The sequence below is a fragment of the Schistocerca serialis genome, chromosome 11 (genome assembly GCF_023864345.2).
Source record: "Schistocerca serialis cubense isolate TAMUIC-IGC-003099 chromosome 11, iqSchSeri2.2, whole genome shotgun sequence".
Lineage (NCBI taxonomy): Eukaryota > Metazoa > Arthropoda > Insecta > Orthoptera > Acrididae > Schistocerca > Schistocerca serialis.
The window spans coordinates 154,099,518-154,124,277 of NC_064648.1; the positions used below are offsets into that span (position 1 = coordinate 154,099,518).

General features: G+C 42.1%; 2 protein-coding genes across 2 annotated transcripts in view; one reads left to right on the forward strand and one right to left on the reverse strand.

Moving 5' to 3' along the window:
- LOC126427096 (something about silencing protein 10) overlaps window positions 1-24,760 on the forward strand; it is a 197,419-nt gene that overhangs the window by 66,509 nt on the left and 106,150 nt on the right. The window contains exons 4-5 of the mRNA XM_050089299.1: window positions 74-198; window positions 14,980-15,115. Coding sequence (XP_049945256.1) covers window positions 74-198; window positions 14,980-15,115 — 261 coding nt within the window. The remainder of the gene's footprint in view (window positions 1-73; window positions 199-14,979; window positions 15,116-24,760) is intronic.
- Window positions 1-24,760, reverse strand: part of LOC126427094 (zinc finger protein ZFP2-like) — a 718,966-nt gene that overhangs the window by 35,752 nt on the left and 658,454 nt on the right. The gene's annotated exons all lie outside the window — the stretch shown is intronic.

A 24,760-nucleotide genomic window follows, 5' to 3' on the forward strand; every position in this document is an offset into this window, starting at 1 on the left:
ATGTTACCGTATACTGTACCGGTGCTCAGACCCACATATCCCTAGTGTAGTGAGCAGTGTGTGTCTTTCTCAGGCTTCCAGAAGGAGGAGGAAGAGGAGGCAGCCCGACTGGAGGAGGAGGAGGCGCGGCAGATCCAGAAGCGTCTGGCCAGCCAGCTGCGGGACGAGGACTTCGGCCTCAGCGCCTTCGTCGCTAAGGTCAGGATGTCACCATGTGGATCGTAACTAATGGGATTTCTTTGTAAGAAACAAGAATCTTTTAAAGTATATGATGTTAGTGTCTTTCAAAATACTCTGCACCATTACTATGGCACATGTCCAAATACAGGGTGGTGCACGAAATGTGATACCATTTTGTTTTTGAATATAAACTTTATTGTCAATACAATCTGAAAGGAACATATACTACAATGAAGAGCCAGCCGTTCATGGAGATTTGTTCTAATTCAGCACATGCTCAATATGTCCACCATTTCATTTCCTAACTTCCTTCAAGCAAACACTGAAGTTAGTGATTACCCTACGGCACATGTCTTCCGTAATTTCACTGCAAGCTTGAAGAATAAGTCATCTGAGCTCCATTAAATCATGTTTCCCTTAGGTACCCCCCCCCCCCCCCCCCCCAAAAAAAAAAAAAAAAAAAGTCACTCGGATTGAGGTCTGGACTATTGGGGGGGATAGGGGGGGGGGGGCAATTTTGTCCGTCATTGAAGCAACCTGGAAACCTGAGTGAAATGATCCGCATGTCAAAATGCTCGTGTATGAACTCCAACACAGTGTTTGCAGTATGTGGCCTTGCTCCATCTTGCACGAACCACTGCATGTTGAAGGGCAAGGCAGTAGCTAGAAGCTGTGGAATGAAGCTATTGCGAAGCACGCTCAAATACCGCTCGCTGTTCACAGTTCCTTCAAAGAAAAAGGGTCCAATAAGTCCGTGACTGGAAATTGCTGCCCACGCTGTAATCCTCAGAGCATAATGTTGTCGTTCGTGAACCACTTGTGGGATTTCAGTGGACCAAAAGCGTACATTTTGTTTGTTAACCACACCGTCTAAATGAAAATGCTCTTCGTCTGAAAACCAAATGTTGTTGAGAGTTTCTTCCCTATCCTCCGCCCACTGAGCAAACAGTAGTCTCTGCTGCTTGTGTTCTTCAGTGAGCTTCTGTGCACAGGTCATCTTGTATGGGTACATATGGAGGTCACTTTTAAGAATGCATTGAATGGGACGTCTGGATATTCCCAGTTGCACTGCTGCCTTTCTACACGATTTCCTGGGACTTCTCTGTACAGCAACTCGTACCGCTTCAATATTCTCCGGCGAACAAACAGGTTTAGGCCGGGGTTGCTTCACTTCCAATACTGTTCCTTCCTGTACAAATTTATCGTACAACCTGTGGATGGCCTTCTTGCAAGGGACCCATCGCGTGTTAAACTGTTGTCGAAAACACCTCTGAGTCACAACAAGGCTTTTCATTTCGTGAAAAAGTAACACAATTGCCGATCATTGCTGTGTCGTCAGTCTTCCATTGTCAGCCATTGCTGCTTACTAGTCTCCTAGTGGCAGTGTCATGAATTACGCGTCATTTTGTAACTCATTTGTTTTTCCAAGCTCTGCTTGTACTGCTGTAGAGATCCCAGCGGGATATCTAATGTGTGTCGTAAATTGTGAAAGAAACAAGTAGTAACACATTTCATGTGCCACCCTGTATCTGTTCTAGCTTTGTAAGCACCTCCTGAGTTAATACCCACTAGTGCTGTTGTGGCATTGTGTTTTATACTGTCCACATCATCAAAACACTTTCCTTTCAAGTCCATTTTCATTCTGAAGAACGGGAAGAAGTCCAAAAGAGCTGAATCTGGCAAATAGGTTGCACAGATACAGGTAGTTGTTTTCATCGTGTCCAAAAATTACCGAATATTGAGATCTGTGTGCACAGAAGATTTAGTGCAAAAACTGCCTGCCAGAATTTCACAGAACTTGACGATTTCGTGCAGAGCTTCTGTGCAACCTTTTTGTATCCTCCGAATAGAATTGTTGGTCTACTATCCACTTTTGAGGGTCAAATTTGGAGATTGCGATCCCTTTGAAGTTAAAAAACAAACAGATCAGCATTGTTTTCTCATTCCATTTCACATGACAAGCTGTTTTTGGACGAGACGAGCCAGGTGACTTCCATTAACTTGACTGCTGTTCACTTTGCAGTCCTTACCCATATTGGCACGACTCATCATCTGTGATGATTTTGTCAATAAAATTAGGACCATGTTTGAACGTGTCCTCCATTTTGTGACAGGCTCGAATGTGCTGTTCACTTGGATCCTGATGAGAAATCTGGGCACAGACTTTGCTGCCACTATTTGCATTTCCAAATCGGCATTCAAAATGTACTAAATTATGTCCTAGAACAACTTACATAAGCTGTGTTGTTCACTGATTGTCTGGCATCTATCTTCACTGACAGAATAATGAATTTTGCTGATGTGTTCGTCAGTTTGAGCAGTTGAAGGATGATCAGAAAGGGGAGATATTCAGTGATCGTTCCCCCTTTTTAAATTGAGAAAACCGTTTGTAAATTTGAGTTTCATTGAGCGTGTTTTCTTGTACACTGTATTGTACATCAGTTTCTGCTGGGTTCTTGCCGAATAAAGAACAAAACTCTACAGGTGCACGTTGTTTGCTAGAGTTGGCAATTTCTTCATTTTGAGATGGCATTACAGGCTAAGACTGTTGATATTGTCATGTAGAAGAAGGTGTAAGTAGCTGAATGATGAACACTAACTTCACTTAACGAAGGTTTATTCAGCACTTGCACATACAAGAGCACGGAGCGAACTGCATCTGGCCAGAACACACACACAGTGTAAATACAGTTACAGAACATTCCAGTACAAAGATTCTTGATATTTGTGGATACTTCTAGAATGTACTCGAACTGAATATAGAAATTAAAATTCTACAGTCCAGGTGAGTTTTGAACTCGTGACCCCCCGTGCAGCAATTCAGTATCATAACCACTACACCACAGTTCTACTCAGCTTCTTCTGTGAAATTGCTCCCTCCTTAAGAGAATAGCGTCTCGGTGTCACGTCCTCCTAGTCCGGGAACGAGTCATCGGTCCTACATACTCCGACTCCCGATGACAGATGCTCGCCCTGGTGGTGATTTTAGAACTTCTCTGTCACCTTTCCGCTTGTTGCCTGTCGCTGGAGCTTTGAATTTACCCTGGGCTGCAGGATCCTTGTAGGGCGTCATGTGAAGGATGTGGACCGCATCTCTGATCTTTTGTCGTCTTGTGTCGGGGTCGAAATCTTCGACATCATAAGTAACATCAGTCAACTGTCTTGCAACCATAAAAGGTCCAAAGTAGCGCCTGAGGAGCTTCTCAGAGAGACCAAGCTTTCGAACGGGAGTGAAGGTCCAGATGAGGCCACCAGGCTGGTAGACAACAGGGCGGTGGCTCGCATCGTACCTTCGGAGATCGTTTTCTTGAGCCTGCAGTGTGCGGAGTCGAGCTAACTGCCGAGCTTCCTCAGCTCTGGTTAACACCTGGCCGTTGTAGTTGTCGTCCACGCCACCAGGATGTAATGAAAAAACAGGGTCCGTCGTTGTCGTCGCCTCACACCCGTGCACCAGGAAAAATGGCGTAAATCCTGTGGTGTCTTGTTTGGCGGTGTTGTAGGCAAACGTCATGAAAGGTAGCACCTCATCCCAGTTGCTCTGCTGAACATTGATGAACACTGATAGCATGTTGGCCAAGGTCTTATTAAGGCGTTCAGTAAGCCTGTTAGGTTGCAGATGGTAGGCAGTCGTCATGTGATGAGTAATGCTGCACCGAAGGTTTATCTCTGTCACACGATTCAATTGAAAAACTTTCCCTCGATCTGCAATTAATGACCTTGGGGCACCATGTTTTAATCCACTGTCTTCCACTACGAATTTGGCTACCTCGAATGCTTCGGCTGTTTTCACGGCTTTTGTAATGACATAGCATGTCAGATAATCAGTGCAAACAATAATCCAGCTATTACCACTAGCAGACATTGGAAATCGTCTGAGGAGGTCAATCCCAACACGGTGGAAAGGCGTTTCAGCTACCCAGTGCCTCTACCGGAATAATGTGACATAGAAGAAGGTGTAAGTAGTTGAATGATGAACACTAACTTCACTTAACGAAGGTTTATCAGCACTTGCACATACAAGAGCGTGGAGCGAACTGCCTCCGGCCAGAACACATACAGTATGTATACAGTTACAGAAAATTCCAGTACAATGATTCTTGATATTTGTGGATACTTCTAGAATGTACTTGAACTGAATATAGAAATTAAAATTCTACAGTTGAGGTGAGTTTTGAACTCACAACCCCCCTGTGCAACAGTTCAGTATCATAACCACTACACCACGGTTCTACTTAGCTTCTTCTGCGACAATATTTTTAGAAACATCGGAATCCAATACATCAATATTTAAAGAAATATCATTATCGGCCCTTGATATATTGAAAAAAGTATCAATATATCAACAGAGGAGATACCGACAAACTGTGCTACGAAAATATCGGCTTCACATTGTAAATATACTGCCGGTTTTAGAGCTGTATATTTAAATATTGATTTGTTACGAGCTGTTTTGTACATCAACAAGCTAGCAGCTTGCTTATCCCCCTTAGAGCAAGAATTGAAAGGAAAACTATGCACGTTCAGCTTGGCAGTAACCACTTTGCTAGCAATTATAACTACACGTAATGGCACAATAAAAGGTCTCCGATGGGTCCTTTGTTCGGTGGTTTCATCACATGTTGGATTTGTCTGGAACTCTTTGTGTTGTATTCCTTGTTTTTTTCCATTTCTGCAAACACCAGCAGCCTAGTAGTTGTACATCTACATCCACATGATTACTCTGCAATTCACATTTAAGTGCTTGGCAGAGGGTTCATCGAACCACAATCATACTATCTCTCTACCATTCCACTCCCGAACAGCGCGCGGGAAAAATGGACACCTAAACCTTTCTGTTCAAGCTCTGATTTCTCTTATTTTATTTTGATGATCGTTCCTGCCTATGTAGGTTGGACTCAACAAAATATTTTCGCATTCGGAAGAGAAAGTTGGTGACTGAAACTTCGTAAATACATCTTGCTGCGACGAAAAACGTCTTTGCTTTAATGACTTCCATTCCAACTTGCGTATCTTATCTGCCACATTCTCTCCCCTATTACGTGATAATACAAAACGAGCTGCCCTTTTTTGCACCCTTTTGATGTCCTCCGTCAATCCCACCCGGTCAGGATCCCACACCGCGCAGCAATATTCTAACAGAGGACGAACGGGTGTAGTGTAAGCTGTCTCTTTAGTGGACTTGTTGCATCTTCTATGTGTCCTGCCAATGAAACGCAACCTTTGGCTGGCCTTCCCCACAATATTATCTACGTGGTCTTTCCAACTGAAGTTGTTCATAATTTTAACACCCAGGTACTCAGTTGAATTGACAGCCTTGAGAATTGTACTATTTATCGAGTAATCGAATTCCAATGGATTTCTTTTGGAACTCGTGTGGATCACCTCACACTTTTCGTTACTTAGCGTCAACTGCCACCTGCCACACCATACAACAATCTTTTCTAAATCGCTTTGCAACTGATCTTGGTCTTCGGATGACCTTACTAGACGGTAAATTACAGCATCACCTGCGAACAACCTGAGAGAACTGCTCAGATTGTCACCTAGGTCATTTATATAGATCAGGAACAGCAGAGGTCCCAGGACGCTTCCCTGGGGAACACCTGATATCACTTCAGTTTTACTGGATGATTTGCCATCTATTACTACAAACTGCGACCTTCCTGACAGGAAATCACGAATCCAGTCTCACAACTGTGGTGAAGTTAACACTGCAGTTTCTGTCGGTAGCGCCAAGCACCGATTACATCAGCATTTGCCCTCACACGTCTCGGGCAACTGCAAAGAGCAGTCCTGTCATTTAGACTTTTGTTCATTATTTTCAGCAGCTGTTTGTGAAGAATGTCTGTGTGAAGAAATAGCACACTAGTTGCATTAAAAATTGTTTCAATTTCGTTATTGATATATCGGTGTAAAAATATCGCTGACGTATATTGGTATTTTTTGGGCAGAGTATCAGTATCTGAGAGAACTGCCACAGGAAGTACAGTTATCTTCGATGGAAGATGCTGTTAGGCCTACGATGGCTCTCTGACAGTGCAGACTGGAGCTAGAAGTACACGATGTACAGAATTACAATACTGGTTGCTTCTGGGAACACCCCCTCTGCCTGCTCTTATGTGCACTGCTCCATTAACTGCTAATGTTAGCTTTAATTTGCATTTTTGCATTTATTGCTAAGGCTGGAGCTGCCTGTGGCATTAGATCAGAGTTTGTATTCGGATTGATGTCTTTACAATAAACCAAATTTTAAGAGTTTTGTTTTGTATTCTGATGAGAGGGCAGCAGTAATTTAAGTGGGGATCTAAACTCTTATGTTTTAGTGTGTTGCAGAGTGGCTGATGCATACATTTTTCCTTTCAAAATCAGCTAGACACATACTCGTGTATGTCTATGCCCATTTTATTTAGGCAGTGACTCACGACTGCGGCTTGTCTGTGTGCTGTCAGCATCAGTCTTCTGGACTCACTCACCAAAGCTTTATTTATTCTTTTAAACTAAAAGGAAATGTTATTTCCGTCTGCAACAGACGTCTAACGTACGGTATATTTCATCTCTGTAGCTCCAGTGTGGGCACGGGACGGCGGCCGGTCAAATATTTAACAAGGAAATTTGCCAAACAGCCGTGCAATTTCAGAAGTTACTTTATTTTCACTAAAAGGTTTGATAGTTCAGTATGCCATCTTCATTCCCCATATGCAGGTCTCAAAGGTTATTGATATTGGCATACAGGGGTCATCTGTTTTTGGAAGCACTTGAGAATATAAAACATCCAGAAAGAGATGGCCCCTGTATGCCAGTATTGATAATCTTTGAGAGGTGCATACGGGGCCTGAAGATGGCGTATTGAATTGCTGAAGCTCTTAGCCAAAATAAAATAAAGTAACTTCTCAAATTGCGTGACTGTTTGGCAAATTTCCTAGTTAAATATTGTATATTTCTCCATCAAGTTCATCAACAAGATGTACAACTCTGAGATGGTGTTACTTCACATTTTAGTAGCTGTCTCTCACTCAAAAGTTTCTTCCAAATCCACCAGAAACAAACGCAAAATATTTTATTTAAAAAAGCGGATAAAGTGTCACTAGAAGCCTTCCTAAGAGACAATCTCCATTCCTTCCGAACTGACTATGCAAATGTAGACGAGATGTGGCTCAAATTCAAAGATTTAGTACCAACAGCAATTGAGAGATTCATACCTAAAAAATTGGTAAGAGATGGAACTGATCCCCCATGGTACACAAAACAGGTCTGAACGCTGTTGCTTAGGCAACGGAAAAAGCATGCGAAGTTCAGAAGAACGCAAAATCCCGAAGATTGGCTAAAATTTACAGATGCGCTAAATTTGGCATGGACTACAATGCGAGATGCCTTCAATAGGTTCCACAACGAAACATTGTCTCGAAATTTGGTAGAAAATCTGAAGAAATTCTGGTCGTATGTAAAGTACACAAGACGCAGACGCAAGATGCAGTCAATACCTTCGCTGCGCAGTGCCGATGGTACTGTTACCGACGACTGTGCCGCTAAAGCGGAGTTATTGAACTCAGTGTTCCGAAATTTCTTCACCAGGGAAGACGAATGGAATATTCCAGAATTTGAAACACGAACAGCTGCTAGCATGAGTATCTTAGAAGTAGATACCTTAGGGGTTGCGAAGCAACTCAAATCGCTTGATATGGCAAGTCTTCAGGCCCAGATTGTATACCGATTAGGTTCCTTTCAGATTACACTGATACAATAGCTCCCTACGTAGCAATCATATATAACCGCTCGCTCACTGATAGATCTGTACCTACAGATTGGAAAATTGCGCAGGTCGCACCAGTGTTTAAGAAGGGTAATAGGAGTAATCCGTCGAACTACAGACCTATATCATTGATGTCGGTTTGCAGTAGGGTTTTGGAGCATATACTGTATTCAAACATTATGAATCACCTCGAAGGGAACGATCTATTGATACGTAATCAGCATGGTTTCAGAAAACATCGTTCTTGTGCAACGCAGCTAGCTCTATTCGCACGAAGTAATGGCCGCTATCGACAGGGGATCTCAAGTTGATTCCGTATTTCTAGATTTCTGGAAAGCTTTTGACACCGTTCCTCTTAAGCGATTTCTAATCAAGCTGCGGGCCTATGGGGTATCGTCTCAGTTGTGCGACTGGATTCGTGATTTCCTGTCAGGAAGGTCGCAGTTTGTAGCAATAGACGGCAAATCATCGAGTAAAACTGAAGTGATATCGGGTGTTCCCCAGGGAAGCGTCCCGGAACCTCTGCTGTTCCTGATCTATATAAATGACCTGGGTGACAATCTGAGCAGTTCTCTTAGGTTGTTCGCAGATGACGCTGTAATTTACCGTCTAGTAAGGTCATCCGAAGACCAGTATCAGTTGCAAAGCGATTTAGAAAAGATTGCTGTATGGTGTGGCAGGGGGCAGTTGACGCTAAATAACGAAAAGTGTGAGGTGAGCCACACGAGTTCCAAAAGAAATCCATTGGAATTCGATTACTCGATAAATAGTACAATTCTCAAGGCTGTCAATTCAACTGAGTACCTGGGTGTTAAAATTATGAACAACTTCAGTTGGAAAGACCACATAGATAATATTGTGGGGTAGTCGAGCCAAAGGTTGTGTTTAATTGGCAGGACACTTAGAAGATGCAACAAGTCCACTAAAGAGACAGCTTATACTACACTCGTTCGTCCTCTGTTAGAATATTGCTGCGTGGTGTGGGATCCTTACCAGGTGGGATTGACGGAGGACATTGAAAGGGTGCAAAAAAGGGCAGCTCATTTTGTATTATCACATAATAGATGTAGATGTAGATGTAGCTTTGTTTCCAGTACACTTTCATTGTTCCTACATATTTCCTTGAGAAGTCAGTATAACTACAGGCCAGGGTGGCAATCGACATAATACTAATTGCTGAGTCCGAGCAGGTATTTTCTTTCTAAGTCACCACCACTGCTGTCCTGTGCTCGAGACATGCATCATCCCTCTGTACTGTTCTCCATGTGCACGAAAAAATAATATTTATGTTTATAGTAGACCTATTATTTAGAATTATTATTTTCTTGATGTTTAAATTGTTGTGAGTATTATTCACCAGTACAAAGATGTAGGACCACACCGTACTCCATTGGAGCAGTGGGTGTCACCACAGCGTGTTTCCCAAGAGAAATTTCACAAATGTTACAAGGCTTGAGTGTCATATGCCCAAACAATTTCACCACCGCCACCACCACCACCACCACCACCACCTGTAAGTTCATTTGTATTAATGCCTTGACTATTAATTTTGGACATAAACACTGAGGTGACAAAAGTGATGGGATAGACACATACAGATGGCGGTAACACTGTGTGCACAAGGTATAAAAGGGCAGTGCATGTGGAAAGGTTTCCAGCACAATTATGGCCACTCAACAGAATTAACAGACAAACACGGATTGGTAGACGCATGGGACATTCCAGTTTGGAAATCGTTGTGGAATTCGATGTTCTGAGGTCAGCAGTGTCAAAAGTGTGTCGAGAATACCAAATTTCAGGCATTACCTCTCACCACAGTCAATGCGGAGGCTGATGATCTTCACTTAACGACTGAGAGCATTGGCATTTTCTTGGGGTTGTCAGTCCTAACAGACGAGCAACACTGTGTGAAAGAACTGTAGAAATCAATGTGGGACATACAATGAATGTATCCGTTAGGACAGTACAGCGAACTCTGGCATTAATAGGATGTGGCAGCAGACAACCGACGCGAGGGCCTTTGCTAACAGTACGACATCGCCTACAGCACCTCTCTCGGGCTCGTAACCGTATCAGTTGGTCTTTAGCTGACTGGAAAAGTGTGACCTAGTCAGGTGAACTCCAATTTCAGGTGGTAAGAGCTGACGGCTAGGGTTTGACCCCACGAAGCCACGGACCCAAGTTGTCAATAAAATGCTGTGCAACATGGTGGCGGCTCTATAATGGTGTGCACTGTGTTTACATGGAATGGACTGGGTCCTGGTTATGTTTGGAGCATTCGTGGATGTCATGTTCCCAAACAATGACGGAATTTTTATGGATGCCAATGCACCAAGTCACTGGGGCACAATTATTGGCGATCGATTTGAAGAATGTTCTCGGCAGTTCGAGCGAATGATTTGGTCACCCATATTGCCCGACCTGAATCCCACTGAACATTTGTGAGACAAAATCGAGAGGTTAAATTGTGCACAATGTGCACCATGGACAGCTATAGAGACAGCATTGCTCAGTATTTCTGCAGGGGACTTCCAACAACTTGTTGAGACCATGCCCCATCTAGTTGCTGCACTACACAGGTAAAAGGAGGTCCAATGCAATATTCAGAGGTATCCCGTGACTTTTGTCTCCTCATTGAATTTTCACCACTGCATTAGCTGTTAGCTTAAACATTTTACTTGTGTCAGTGCGTTTAGCACTCAGGCTAGTCCCTTAGCAGCAGTGGTGCGTCATTTATCACCAAAGCCAGGCCTCCATTGATATAGCTGCTTTTAAAACTATGGTCAAAGCTATACTTCCACTCATGCTTTACCATTGAGGTGTTGCCTTTCTTTGCTCGCGTCTTTACCAACCGAGCGAGGTGGTGCAGTGGTTAGCACACTGGACTCGCATTCGGGAGGACGACGGTTCAAACTCACATCCGGCCATTATGATTTAGGTTTCCTGTGATTTCCCTAAACCGCTTCAGGCAAATGCAGGGATGGTTCCTTTGAAAGGACACAGCTGACTTCCTACCCCATCCTTCCCTAATCTGGTGGGACTGATGACCTCGGTGTTTGGTCCCCGCACCTAAACAGATCGACCAAACATCTTTACAACTAAGATCACAGCCTTATTTGCAGTGACGTCTTTACCGTTAAATTCAGATCATTATTTGCAGTGGTAAATTACCATGGTGATCAGGACATTTTTTCCATTTCCTTTACTATGAAAGCTGGACATTCATTTCTATTGGTGCCTTTACTACTAAGGTGACACCGTTATTGGCAATGTTATGTCTATCACTATGATCAGAGCACTGTTTTCATTGGAGTTGGTGCTTTTAGAGCTGTGGTGACAGCTTTATGGCATTACCATTAAGATCAGTGCATTAGTTGCATTGGTGCCTTTACTATGAATGCCAAATTTTCATTGGTGTTGACACTTTTACCATAGATTTCAGAGTTTAGTTTCAATTGCTTCCTTTATCTCTAAGTTTATCAGGTGTCCCAAAATTCATGCAAGATTTGTATTTTGCACCATTTGTGCTATCGGAAAAAAAAGACATCACAACAGCTGACAACTCTGGATTATTAAAATTAGAGTTCTACATTAAAGAACAGTATGTTTTCATTGTTGACCAATATTTTAAAAATAATGAAAGTTTGGCAGCTACAGTGTGCAGTTTTTTTGTTCAAAATATGGTCTGGAATAATAATTCAACTTCATCAGCTGTGAAGACATTAATTAAAAAATGTAAGGGGACTGGATCAGTTAGTGGTCTTAAACGCTCTGGTTGTCCTTCAACAAATTGTTCAACACAAAGCATCAAAGCAATCCGTCAAAGTGTCGCTGAGAGTCCAGGGACATCAAATCAGCACTGTGGCCGAGCATTTGAAATTTTGAGGAGCTCTATACAGTGTGTTCTCTTGAAAGATATGCATTTTTGTGCTCATGAAGTTCAGTTGACTCAAGAACTAAAGCCTACTCACAATGCACAATGAATAGACATTGTTGAATGGATTATGGAACAACAAGTGGATGCTAGTTTTTCAGACAAAATCATCTTCACCATTGCAGGTCATTTTCATCTTGGTGACTCAATTAATTGTCAAAATTTTCTCATTTGGGGTTCAGAAAATCCACAAGATTTGGTTGAGAAATGAATGCATCCAGAACATGTCACTATTTGTTGCGAATTTTGGGCTGAAGTCATCATGGGACCATTCTTATTCAAAAATGCAACTGATTAAGCCATAACTGTTAATGATGCCCACTATAATGGCACAATAACCCACTTGTTTGTACCTAAATTGCAAGATATAGACTTGGACAACATGTGGTTTCAACTAGACAGACCATGTGCAATATAGCGTGAGAAATAATTACTACACAAGTCATTTCCCCATCATGTAATTTCCCGTTTTGGTGATAAGATTTGTCCGCCAAAATAAAACAGTTTAAAGGTGTTGGACCTTTTTTTTTTTTTTTTTTTTTTTTAAGTCTTAGGGCTTATGCAGAAAAGCCCATGACCACCCACACCTTGAAAGAGGAAACTGAGCACTGTGTTAATAAAATTCAGCCTTATTAATCCAAAACAGTCATGGAAAATTTTGACAAAATAGTGTTTACTTAACCCTATAATCTATGCTTTATGAAACAATAAAAATCTATAGTTGCTGATAATAAACTGATGTTTATCAAAATTGCTTCTTGTATGAATTTGGGACAAACTTTAGATCCATATTTGTATTTATGCTTGTACTATTAAGGTAAGACTTTCCTTTGTATAGCTGCCATTGCCACTAAGACAAGACTTTTATAAAATGTGAAAGGTAGCCCATTCCTTTTGTATTTTAGAACCATGTGCCATGTTTTTTCAAATGTGTTATATATAACTTCTTTATATACCTTGGTTATGTTTTTATATATGCTCCTTGCTGCCAGCACAACAGGTGACATATATGTAGCTGTGATTCAGTTACTGTAAATTGTCAGTTTGTGCTTACAGCAATCACACACAGTGTGTTTGTTTCTGGACATATCATGACATTATGCTTTTATGAATAAGATACTGGCATGTGCAGAACCAATACTAAGTAAGTTTCTGTAATATGTTTCTTATACTTTACATAAATGTATAGTCAAAGTCCAAAGGTGTATAATATACCTAATTTTGCAGGCTTCTGAAGATGACAAATTAATTTGTCGAAGCTGACAAGGTGTAACAAAACTATATTTGCAACTGTTGACTGAATTTTATTCTGAAAAACTATTGTTTCCCTAGGTGGCTTTGCCATTAAGGTGAGACCTTCATTTCTCTTAGTGCCTTGAGCTCAAAGGTCAAAGCTTTCTTTCCTTTGGTGCTGTGTCTGTACTTGCTCATGCGCATTTCAGTCGAAGTGTTTGTACGCTTCTCAACAGCAGATTCAGTGACTGACGGATTGGTAGAGGTGGACCAATTCTGTGGCCTCCACGCTCTCCTGATCTCAACCCTCTTGACTTTCATTTATGGGGGCATTTGAAAGCTCTTGTCTACGCAACCCCGGTACCAGATGTAGAGACTCTTCGTGCTCGTATTGTGGACGGCTGTGATACAATATGCCATTCTCCAGGGCTGCATCAGTGCATCAGGGATTCCGTGCGACGGAGGGTGGATGCATGTATCCTCGCTAACGGAGGGCATTTTGAACATTTCCTGTAACAAAGTGTTTGAAGTCACGCTGGTACGTTCTGTTGCTGTGTGTTTCCATTCCATGATTAATGTGATTTGAAGAGAAGTAATAAAATGAGCTCTAACATGGAAAGTAAGCATTTCCGGACGCATGTCCACATAACATACTTTCTTTCTTTGTGTGTGAGGAATGTTTACCGAAAGTTTGGCCATACCTTTTTGTAACACCCTGTATACATGAGGAAAAATGTGTTCCGTGTTCGGGAGATATACAGAAAAATAAGTTCATGTGTATGAATTTTTCTGAATCTTAAATAAACATGTAACGAAGTTCCATTTTATATTTGTTTCACCCTTGTACCTAGGGATTACTATTCTTCTTCTGGAACACTGCTGTGCAGGGTATACTTACCAGATAGGATTGACGGAGGACATAGAAAAGTTCAAAGAACAGTAGCTTGTTTGTGGAATAATGGAGAGAGCGCCACAAATATGATAGGTGAATGGCAATCAATAAAATGAGCTTTTGTCCATTGCAGTGAAAGATTTTCATGAAATTTCAATCACCAACCTTCTCCTCAAAATGTGAAACTATTTTGTTGACTTGCGCCTACATAGGGGAGAAATGACCATCTTAAAAATCGGGAGAGCGCACATGGAAAAATTTAGGTGTCCATTTTTCTAACATGCTGTTCGAGTGTCCAACGGTCAGAAATAGTCTGAAAGTGGTTCTACAAAGCTTCTGTCAAAAACAAAACTGTGAACTCCACAATAGTCATGTAAATGTAAGTGTGGAGTGGTCTGAGAAGTTAAATGTAATATTATAAACTGTTATTCTGTATATGCAGATTTTGCAGTTTATACTTTCTCTGTTATTCATTGCTGAAGATAAGGTGGGTAGATCACGTAACTAATGAGGAGGTATTGAATAGGATTGGGGAGAAGAGAAGTTTGTGGCACAACTTGATTAGAAGATGGGATCGGTTGGTAGGACATGTTTTGAGGCATCAAGGGATCACAAATTTAGCATTGGAGGGCAGCGTGGAGGGTAAAAATCGTAGAGGGAGACCAAGAGATCAATACACTAAGCAGATTCAGAAGGATGTAGGTTGCAGTAGGTACTGGGAGATGAAGCAGCTTGCACAGGATAGAGTAGCATGGAGAGCTGCATGAAACCAGTCTCAGGACTGAAGACCACAACAACAACAACAACAACTGTTATTCATTAGTACCATTGTTTTGTATGGTTATTATAATACCGTGTGTCTCACTGTAACCTAAATAAAAATTGTTGGTACATTGTTTATTTTTGCCTTTTGCTTCAGGCTGGTACATAACAATGTGAGTGTATCAGTTCTCTGAGTGTATCAGTTCTCACACTCATTGGGTTTCACAGGACGAGAAGGGTGAAGAGAAGGCGGAGGCAGAGGAGGTGATTGCAACAGACCTGACAAAGCTCTCAAAGAGGCAGAAGCTGTCACTCGTGCAGAAAGAGTCGCCAGAATTCTTCGCACTCACTCGGGACTTTTCTGGTGAGTTCACACTGAAGCCTTATTTTATATCCTGAACCCTCGGTCTTTCATTGAAATTAGCACTCTGACAAACCTCGTCGTAAGGACTCCGAGTCTGTTTGTCATTATCTGCTACAGTGGCTGTTATGTGTGTGGCAGGACATCGTGAACATTATATGTAAATACGATTATTAGTGAAAATATGAGTCATAAAATCAGAAAGCATTTTGCAGTTGATACTTTTAATGAAATCTTGGAGTTTGACCCGTGACTTGTGCTCCATTGCCATCTGTTCTCTTGCAGCAGTGTTTAATGCTGCTTTGTAGATGTGTGATTACACTGTCGGTCAGGAGCTTTCAGTGTGTACATATCTGGTCCTATTGGAGTAGCACTACTGGTATAGTCGATTGTAAAAAAAATAGTATTGCATCTTCAATACAAAGTAGGATAGAGTGCTACTCACCACGTAGAGGAGGCATTGAGCAATGGACAGGCACTAAAGTCCTTCGTCAAAATACCTAGGGGCACTTTTCACTGACAACTCACCACAGCCTAGGACAACTGCTTCGGTCCAGATATCTCTCCAGACAGTTCAAGATTCGACTGTACAAAACCCTGATCCAGCCTGTTGTTTTATGTGGCTGAGACGGGGATTGTCCGGAAACAGGACTTCCATAAGCTTCTCGTTTTTGAGAGAAAAGTGCTTCGGAAGAGCTTCGGTCCTGTTCTGGATGCAAACACAGGCTAATGGAGGATCAGATACAACTAAGAGAAGGAGCTGTCAAAGCCAAAGGAATGGAGTGGGCCGGCCATGTGGCCCGGATGGAAGATCGCAGATGGCCTCGGAAGCTCCTGTATTTCACACCTACAGGAAAGAGACCCCCAGGTAGACCCAAGAAGCGTTGAAGGAATGGGCTCCATGAAGATTTAAACCAAGTGTCAATAGATGTGGATGGATGGCGGATAGCAGCAATGGACAGAATGGAATGGAGGAGGAAAGTTGTGGAAGTGTGTGGTCCACTGGGTCTGATCATGTAGTAGTAGTAGTAGTAGTAGTAGTAGTAGTAAATATGTCTGCTTGTGTCTGTTATGTGCGGATGGATATGTGTGTGTGTGTGTGTGTGTGTGCGCGAGTGTATACCTGTCCTTTTTTCCCCCTAAGGTAAGTCTTTCCGCTCCCGGGATTGGAATGACTCCTTACCCTCTCCCTTAAAACCCACATCCTTTCGTCTTTCCCTCTCCTTCCCTCTTTCCTGATGAAGCAACCTTGGGTTGTTTAGAAAGAGAGAGAGACACACACACACACACACACACACACAAACACACGCACACACACACACACACACACACACACACACACACAAAAAGTGAGAGAGAGAGAGAGAGAGAGAGAGAGAGAGAGAGAGAGAGATAATTGCAGCACCAAAAAGGGCGTGTACAAGATTATCAAAAGTTGGTAGGCATGTTTCCACATCTCAAAGATGATGTCTACTCAAATTTCACACCCGTCACATGTTACCTTTGAGACTGGATGTGGTGATTTGGTGTTAGTTAAGAATGCCTTTAAAGTCAACAAAGGCACCATTATCAACAATTCACTGAGTTTGAACGAGGTCGTGTTATAGGGCTACTAGAAGCCTGTGAGCAAGATGTATGAAACAGGCGAAATACCCTCAGACTTCAAGAAGAATATAATAATTCCAATCCCAAAGAAAGCAGGTGTTGACAGATGTGAAAATTACCGAACTATCAGTTTAATAAGTCACAGCTGCAAAATACTAACACGAATTCTTTACAGACGAATGGAAAAACTAATAGAAGCCAACCTCGGGGAAGATCAGTTTGGATTCCGTAGAAACACTGGAACACGTGAGGCAATACTGACCTTACGACTTATCTTAGAAGAAAGATTAAGGAAAGGCAAACCTACGTTTCTAGCATTTGTAGACTTAGAGAAAGCTTTTGACAATGTTGACTGGAATACTCTCTTTCAAATTCTGAAGGTGGCAGGGGTAAAATACAGGGAGCGAAAGGCTATTTACAATTTGTACAGAAACCAGATGGCAGTTATAAGAGTCGAGGGACATGAAAGGGAAGCAGTGGTTGGGAAGGGAGTGAGACAAGGTTGTAGCCTCTCCCCGATGTTGCTCAATCTGTATATTGAGCAAGCAGTAAAGGAAACAAAAGAAAAATTCGGAGCAGGTATTAAAATTCAGGGAGAAGAAATAAAAACTTTGAGGTTCGCCGATGACATTGCAATTCTGCCAGAGACAGCAAAGGACTTGGAAGAGCAGTTGAATGGAATGGACAGTGTCTTGAAAGAAGGATATAAGATGAACATCAACAAAAGCAAAACAAGGATAATGGAATGTAGTCTAATTAAGTCGTGTGATGCTGAGGGAATTAGATTAGGAAATGAGGCACTTAAAGTAGTAAAGGCGTTTTGCTATTCGGGGAGCAAAATAACTGATGATGGTCGAAGTAGAGAGGATATAAAATGTAGGCTGGCAATGGCAAGGAAAGCGTTTCTGACGAAGAGAAATTTGTTAACATCCAGTATTGATTTAAGTGTCAGGAAGTCATTTCTGAAAGTATTCGTATGGAGTGTAGCCATGTATGGAAGTGAAACATGGACGATAACTAGTTTGGACAAGAAGAGAATAGAAGCTTTTGAAATGTGGTGCTACAGAAGAAAGCTGAAGATTAGATGGGTAGATCACATAACTAATGAGGAATTATTGAATGGGATTGGGGAGAAGAGAAGTTTGTGGCACAACTTGACCAGAAGAAGGGATCGGTTGGGAGGACATGTTCTGAGGCATCAAGGGATCACCAATTTAGTATTGGAGGGCAGCGTGGAGGGTAAAAATCGTAGAGGGAGACCAAGAGATGAATACACTAAGCAGATTCAGAAGGATGTAGGTTGCAGTAGGTACTGGGAGATGAAAAAGCTTGCACAGGATAGAGTAGCATGGAGAGCTGCATCAAACCAGCCTCAGGACTGAAGACCACAACAACAACAACAGAAGCCGGATGTTCCTTCTGTGATATTGCAGAAAGGCACGGTAAGAATGTAGCAACTGTACACGAGAATGTACGCTTGCAAGGAGATTGGGCTCTAGCCGGCCACATGGCATTACTCGGAGGGGAGACCGTCGTGTTCGGTGTATGGCTCTGGCACATCGTACTGCATCTGCAAATCAATTACTTCAAGGACAACTCTAAGGAAGATGCCCTGTATTGTGCATTCTACTGACCTCAAAGTGTCACCATTTGCGACTTCACTGGTGTCAAGTGAGAGCACATTGAAGGGCAGAATGGAGGCCTGTTGTGTTTTGTGATGAAAGCTGGTTCTGCCTCTGCGCCAGTGATGGCCATGAGTTGGTGAGGAGGCCCATTGAGGACATACATCTGACCTGTCTGCTGTATTGACACATCTCACCTACACCTGGAGTTATTTTGTACGAGGTGCATTCAAGTTCTAAGGCCTCCAATTTTTTTTCTAATTAACTACTCACCCTAAATCGATGAAACTGGCGTTACATCTTGACGTAATCGCCCTGCAGACGTACACATTTTTCACAACGCTGACGCCATGATTCCGTGGCAGCGGCGAAGGCTTCTTTAGGAGTCTGTTTTGACCACTGGAAAATCGCTGAGGCAATAGCAGCACGGCTGGTGAATGTGCGGCCACAGAGCGTGTCTTTTATTGTTGGAAAAAGCCAAAAGTCACTAGGAGCCAGGTCAGGTGAGTAGGGAGCATGAGGAATCACTTCAAAGTTGTTATCACGAAGAAACTGTTGCGTAATGTTAGCTCGATGTGCGGGTGCGTTGTCTCGGTGAAACAGCACACGCGCAGCCCTTCCCGGACGTTTTTGTTGTAGTGCAGGAAGGAATTTGTTCTTCAAAACATTTTCGTAGGATGCACCTGTTACCGTAGTGCCCTTTGGAACGCAATGGGTAAGGATTACGCCCTTGCTGTCCCAGAACACGGACACCATAATTTTTTCAGCACTGGCGGTTACCCGAAATTTTTTTGGTGGCGTTGAATCTGTGTGCTTCCATTGAACTGACTGGCGCTTTGTTTCTGGATTGTAAAATGGCATCCACGTCTCATCCATTGTCACAACTGATGAAAAGAAAGTCCCATTCGTGCTGGCGTTGTGCGTCAACATTGCTCGGAAACATGCCACACTGGCAGCCGTGTGGTCGTCCGTCAGCATTTGTGGCACCCACCTGGATGACACTTTTCACATTTTCAGGTCGTCATGCAGGATTGTGTGCACAGAACCCACAGAAATGTCAACTCTGGAGGCGATCTGTTCAACAATCATTCGGCGATCCCCCAAAACAATTCTCTCCACTTTCTCGATTGTGTCGTCAGACCGGCTTGTGCGAGCCCGAGGTTGTTTCAGTTTGTTGTCACATGATGTTCTGCCTTCATTAAACTGTCGCACCCACGAATGCACTTTCGACACATCCATAACTCCATCACCACACGTCTCCTTCGACTGTTGATGAATTTCAATTGGTATCACACCACGCAAATTCAGAAAACGTATGATTGCACGCTGTTCAAGTAAGGAAAACGTCGCCATTTTAAGTATTTAAAACAGTTCTCATTCTCGCTGCTGGCGGTAAAATTCCATCTGCCGTACGGTGCTGCCATCTCTGGGACGTATTGACAATGAACGCGGCCTCATTTTAAAACAATGTGGATGTTTCTATCTCTTTCCAGTCCGGAGAAAAAAAATCGGAGGCCTTAGAACTGGGCTGCACCTCGTATGACAGCAGGAGTACTCTCGTGGTTGTACTACACACTCTGCCTGCAAAATTGTATGTCAGTCTGGTTATTTGGCCTTTTGTGCTGCCATTCACAGTGTTCCAGGAGTTGTTTTCCAACAGGATAACATCACCACATACCGATGTTGTAACGCAACGCGCTCTACAGAGTGTCGACATGCTGCCTCAGCCAGCTCAATCACCGGGTCTGTCTCCAATTGAGCACGTAACTGACATCATCGAATGACAACTTCGGCGTCATCCACATCCCTGTATTGACCGACCGAGTGCAACAGACGTGGAACTCTACCCCACAAACTGACATCCGGCAACGGTACGACACAGTGCGTGCTCATTTGCACGTTTAGATTCGACGTTCTGGTGGTTACGCTAATTATTACTGTATCAGAATATCACATTTGCAGTGCCTTACGGGCTGCGCCACTTGTCGGGTGGAATGAGTTGCACAAAAGTGGTTTCGTATATGGCTGTAGACACGGCAACACCAGTGTATACTTCAGTTTCGTCGTTTTGTGGGTCCCCGAGTCGTGTCTGAAATGAAAGTTTTGGCAGCTGCACATCACAAGAGCTGTGATGGAGTTAAAGCTTGTTGCATGAAATCGCTGCATTAGAAAAAAATAAGAAACTTGTTTCGATTCGTGACTGGATGAAGAAAAGATGTCAGCTCGGTTGCTCAGCATCCTTGCTGAAATAATTTATAACGGAAGATCCGAGAAGTTATTTTAATTATTTTAGAAAGTACCGGAACTGTTCACATTTCTTCTAAATAGGGTTAATTATGCAATAAGGAATAAAGGTACTGTAATGCATGAAGCACTGTCGCCAGAACTGAAATCACGTATCGTATTGCGTGCATTTACAATAGGCATGCTATAAGACACGGTTTTAGTTGGTAATGACGCTTTTTCATTAACACCAATAATTATTAACATTAACAGTAATAGTTATTAACATTAGCAACAATAATTATTAGAAGCAGACTGCATTAAGAAGAGAATGATTTGCAAATTACTCTTTTGAAGATAGATCTTTACAGTGGCAATATTTCGAAATTCAAACATGGGGAGCACTGCAGCAACGTTTTAAATAGATGAATATTGAATAAAGAATGCAGCTTCTTGAATTTGTATAGCCTTCCCTCCTGTCAATAATATTCCTTAACAAAGAGTTGGCCAACTCGAACAATGGGATTATAGTCTTGTAGATGAGATTATTGCCACTGCTAGAATTACACTTGTTTGTATTTTTCTTAATTCAGTTGTGTATGTGCTCCTAACTCAATAAATTTTGCCCTGCAGCTCAGATACTGTCAGACCATCTATGTTCTGATCGCACGTGAAGGTCTCAGGAGCAGCAATATGTTGTCTATTTTTGTAATCAGCATCGCTGACATCCCACAATCACCTATACAGAGCATAGGATCCAAAAAGTGAATATTATTCTCCATTCCCCACTTTACATTTCAGTTTGTCTACACTCTGTGAACACACATAACCTCAAAATTCGTGCAACTAGTGTCGCCAAAGTTGGAACACACCGAAAGTGTTTTGTTTCACCGAAGAGTTGCGCAAACACGCGGCGTGCGTGCGCAGTGGCCGGTAGCGCAGTTGCCTGCAACCTAGAGTCGTCACGTAAACTAGGCTTTACATATGTTACCTAGACAAATGTATTCCTAAAATTTCATTACTTTACGTTAATTATTTTTTGGTGTTGCAATATTTCTTGTGTGTCTGTGTACTCTTACACACGTGTGGCCACTGTCTCAATTGAGATCGAAGTTGAGTGTGACAGTGAAGTTAAATTGTCGCACATAACAGGTGTAGTGAAACTGAGTTAATCGTTGGATGTTTTTACTGGCCACACGATTCTGCTGTGTCAGTTCTAGACTCATTCAAACAGTCTATGATCAGTAGTGCGTAAATATCCAGATCGTGCAATACTGGTTGGAGGAGACTTTAACCTGCCGAGTGTAGTATATGTCTATGGATTCATTGTGGGAAGTACAGACAGAGATTCGTGAAAATACTTTTGAACACGTTTTCTGAAAACTCTTCAGCAGATAGCTCGGCAGCCCACACGCAGTGAAAATATCTTAGACCTTGTAGCTACCAATAGGCCGTTGTTGTTGTTGTTGTTGTTGTGGTCTTCAGTCCTGAGACTGGTTTGATGCAGCTCTCCATGCTACTCTATCCTGTGCAAGCTTCTTCATCTCCTGGTACCTACTGCAACCTACATTCTTCTGAATCTGCTTAGTGTATTCATCTCTTGGTCTCCCTCTACGATTTTTACCCTCCACACTGCCCTCCAATGCTAAATTTGTGATCCCTTGATGCCTCAAAACATGTCCTACCAACCGATCCCTTGTTCTAGTCAAATTGTGCCACAAACCTCTCTTCTCCCCAATCCTATTCAGTACCTCCTCATTAGTTACGTGATCTACCCATCTTATCTTCAGCATTCTTCTGTAGCACCACATTTTGAAAGCTTCTATTCTCTTCTTGTCCAAACTAGTTATCGTCCATGTTTCACTTCCATACATGGCTACACTCCATACAAATACTTTCAGAAACGACTTCCTGACACTTAAATCTGTACTCGATGTTAACAAATTTCTCTTCTTCAGAAACGATTTCCTTGCCATTGCCAATCTACATTTTATATCCTCTGTACTTCGACGATCATCAGTTATTTTACTCCCTAAATAGCAAAACTCCTTTACTACTTTAAGTGTCTCATTTCCTAATCTAATTCCCCCAGCATCACCAGATTTAATTTGACTACATTCCATTATCCTCATTTTGCTTTTGTTGATGTTCATCTTATATCCTCCTTTCAAGACACTGTCCATTCCGTTCAACTGCTCTTCCAAGTCCTTTGCTGTCTCTGATAGAATTACAATGTCATCGGCAAACCTCAAAGTTTTTACTTCTTCTCCATGAATTTTAATACCTACTCCGAATTTTTCTTTTGTTTCCTTTACTGCTTGCTCAATATACAGATTGAATAACATCGGGGAGAGGCTACAACCCTGTCTCACTCCTTTCCCAACCACTGCTTCCCTTTCATGCCCCTCGACTCTTATAACTGCCATCTGGTTTCTGTACAAATTGTAAATAGCCTTTCGCTCCCTGTATTTTACCCCTGCCGCCTTCAGAATTTGAAAGAGAGTATTCCAGTTAACATTGTGAAAAGCTTTCTCTTAGTCTACAAATGGTAGAAACGTAGGTTTGCCTTTTCTTAATCTTTCTTCTAAGATAAGTCGTAAGGTTAGTATTGCCTCACGTATTCCAACATTTCTACGGAATCCAAACTGCTCTTCCCCGAGGTCCGCTTCTACCAGTTTTTCCATTCGTCTGTAAAGAATTCGCGTTAGTATTTTGCAACTGTGACTTATTAAACTGATAGTTCGGTAATTTTCACATCTGTCAACACCTGCTTTCTTTGGGATTGTAATTATTATATTCTTCTTGAAGTCTGAGGGTATTTCGGCTGTCTCATACATCTTGCTCACCAGATGGTAGAGTTTTGTCGTGACTGGCTCTCCCAAGGCCATCAGTTGTTCTAATGGAATGTTGTCTACTCCCGGGGCCTTGTTTCGACTCAGGTCTTTCAGTGCTCTGTCAAACTCTTCACGCAGTATCTTATCTCCCATTTCGTCTTCATCTACATCCTCTTCCCTTTCCATAATATTGTCATCAAGTACATCGCTCTTGTATAAACCCTCTATATACTCCTTCCACCTTTCTGCTTTCCCTTCTTTGCTTAGAACTGGGTTGCCATCTGAGCTCTTGATATTCATACAAGTGGTTCTCTTCTCTCCAAAGGTCTCTTTAATTTTCCTGTAGGCAGTATCTATCTTACCCCTAGTGAGACAGGCCTCTACATCCTTACATTTGTCCTCTAGCCATCCCTGCTTAGCCATTTTGCACTTCCTGTCGATCTCATTTTTGAGACGTTTGTATTCCTTTTTGCCTGCTTCATTTACTGCATTTTTATATTTTCTCCTTTCATCAATTAAATTCAATATTTCTTCTGTTACCCAAGGATTTCTATTAGCCCTCGTCTTTTTACCTATTTGATCGTCTGCTGCCTTCACTACTTCATCCCTCAGAGCTACCCATTCTTCTTCTACTGTATTTCTTTCCCCCATTCGTGTCAATTGTTCCCTTATGCTCTCCCTGAAACTCTCTACAACTTCTGGTTCTTTCAGTTTATCCAGGTCTCATCTCCTTAAATTCTCACCTTTTTGCAGTTTCTTCAGTTTCAATCTGCAGTTCATAACCAATAGATTGTGGTCAGAATCCACATCTGCCCCAGGAAATGTCTTACAATTTAAAACCTGGTTCCTAAATCTCTGTCTTACCATTATATAATCTATCTGATACCTTTTAGTATCTCCAGGATTCTTCCAGGTATATAACCTTCTTTTATGATTCTTGAACCAAGTGTTAATAGGCCATATCTTATCAAAAATGTCAGTATTGAAACAGGGCTCTGAGCACTATGGGACTTAACATCTATGGTCATCAGTCTAGAAATAGGGATTAGCGATCGTGATGTCATTATAGCAACTATGATTATGAAAGTTATTAAATAAGTCAAGAAGGCTAGGAGAGTGTTTATGCTAGACAGAGCAGGTAAGCAGTTATTAACATCTCACTTAGACAGTGAACTGGAATCACTTAGTTCCAGTAAGATGGATGTAGAGGAATTATGGGCAAAGTTTAAGCAGATTGTAAATTGTGATCTGCAGAGTTATATGCGTAGTAAGTGAATAAAGGATGGAAAAGACCCACTGTGATTTAATAACGAAATTTGGCGACTGCTGAGGAAGCAGAGGCTGTTGCACTCTCAGTTCAGAAG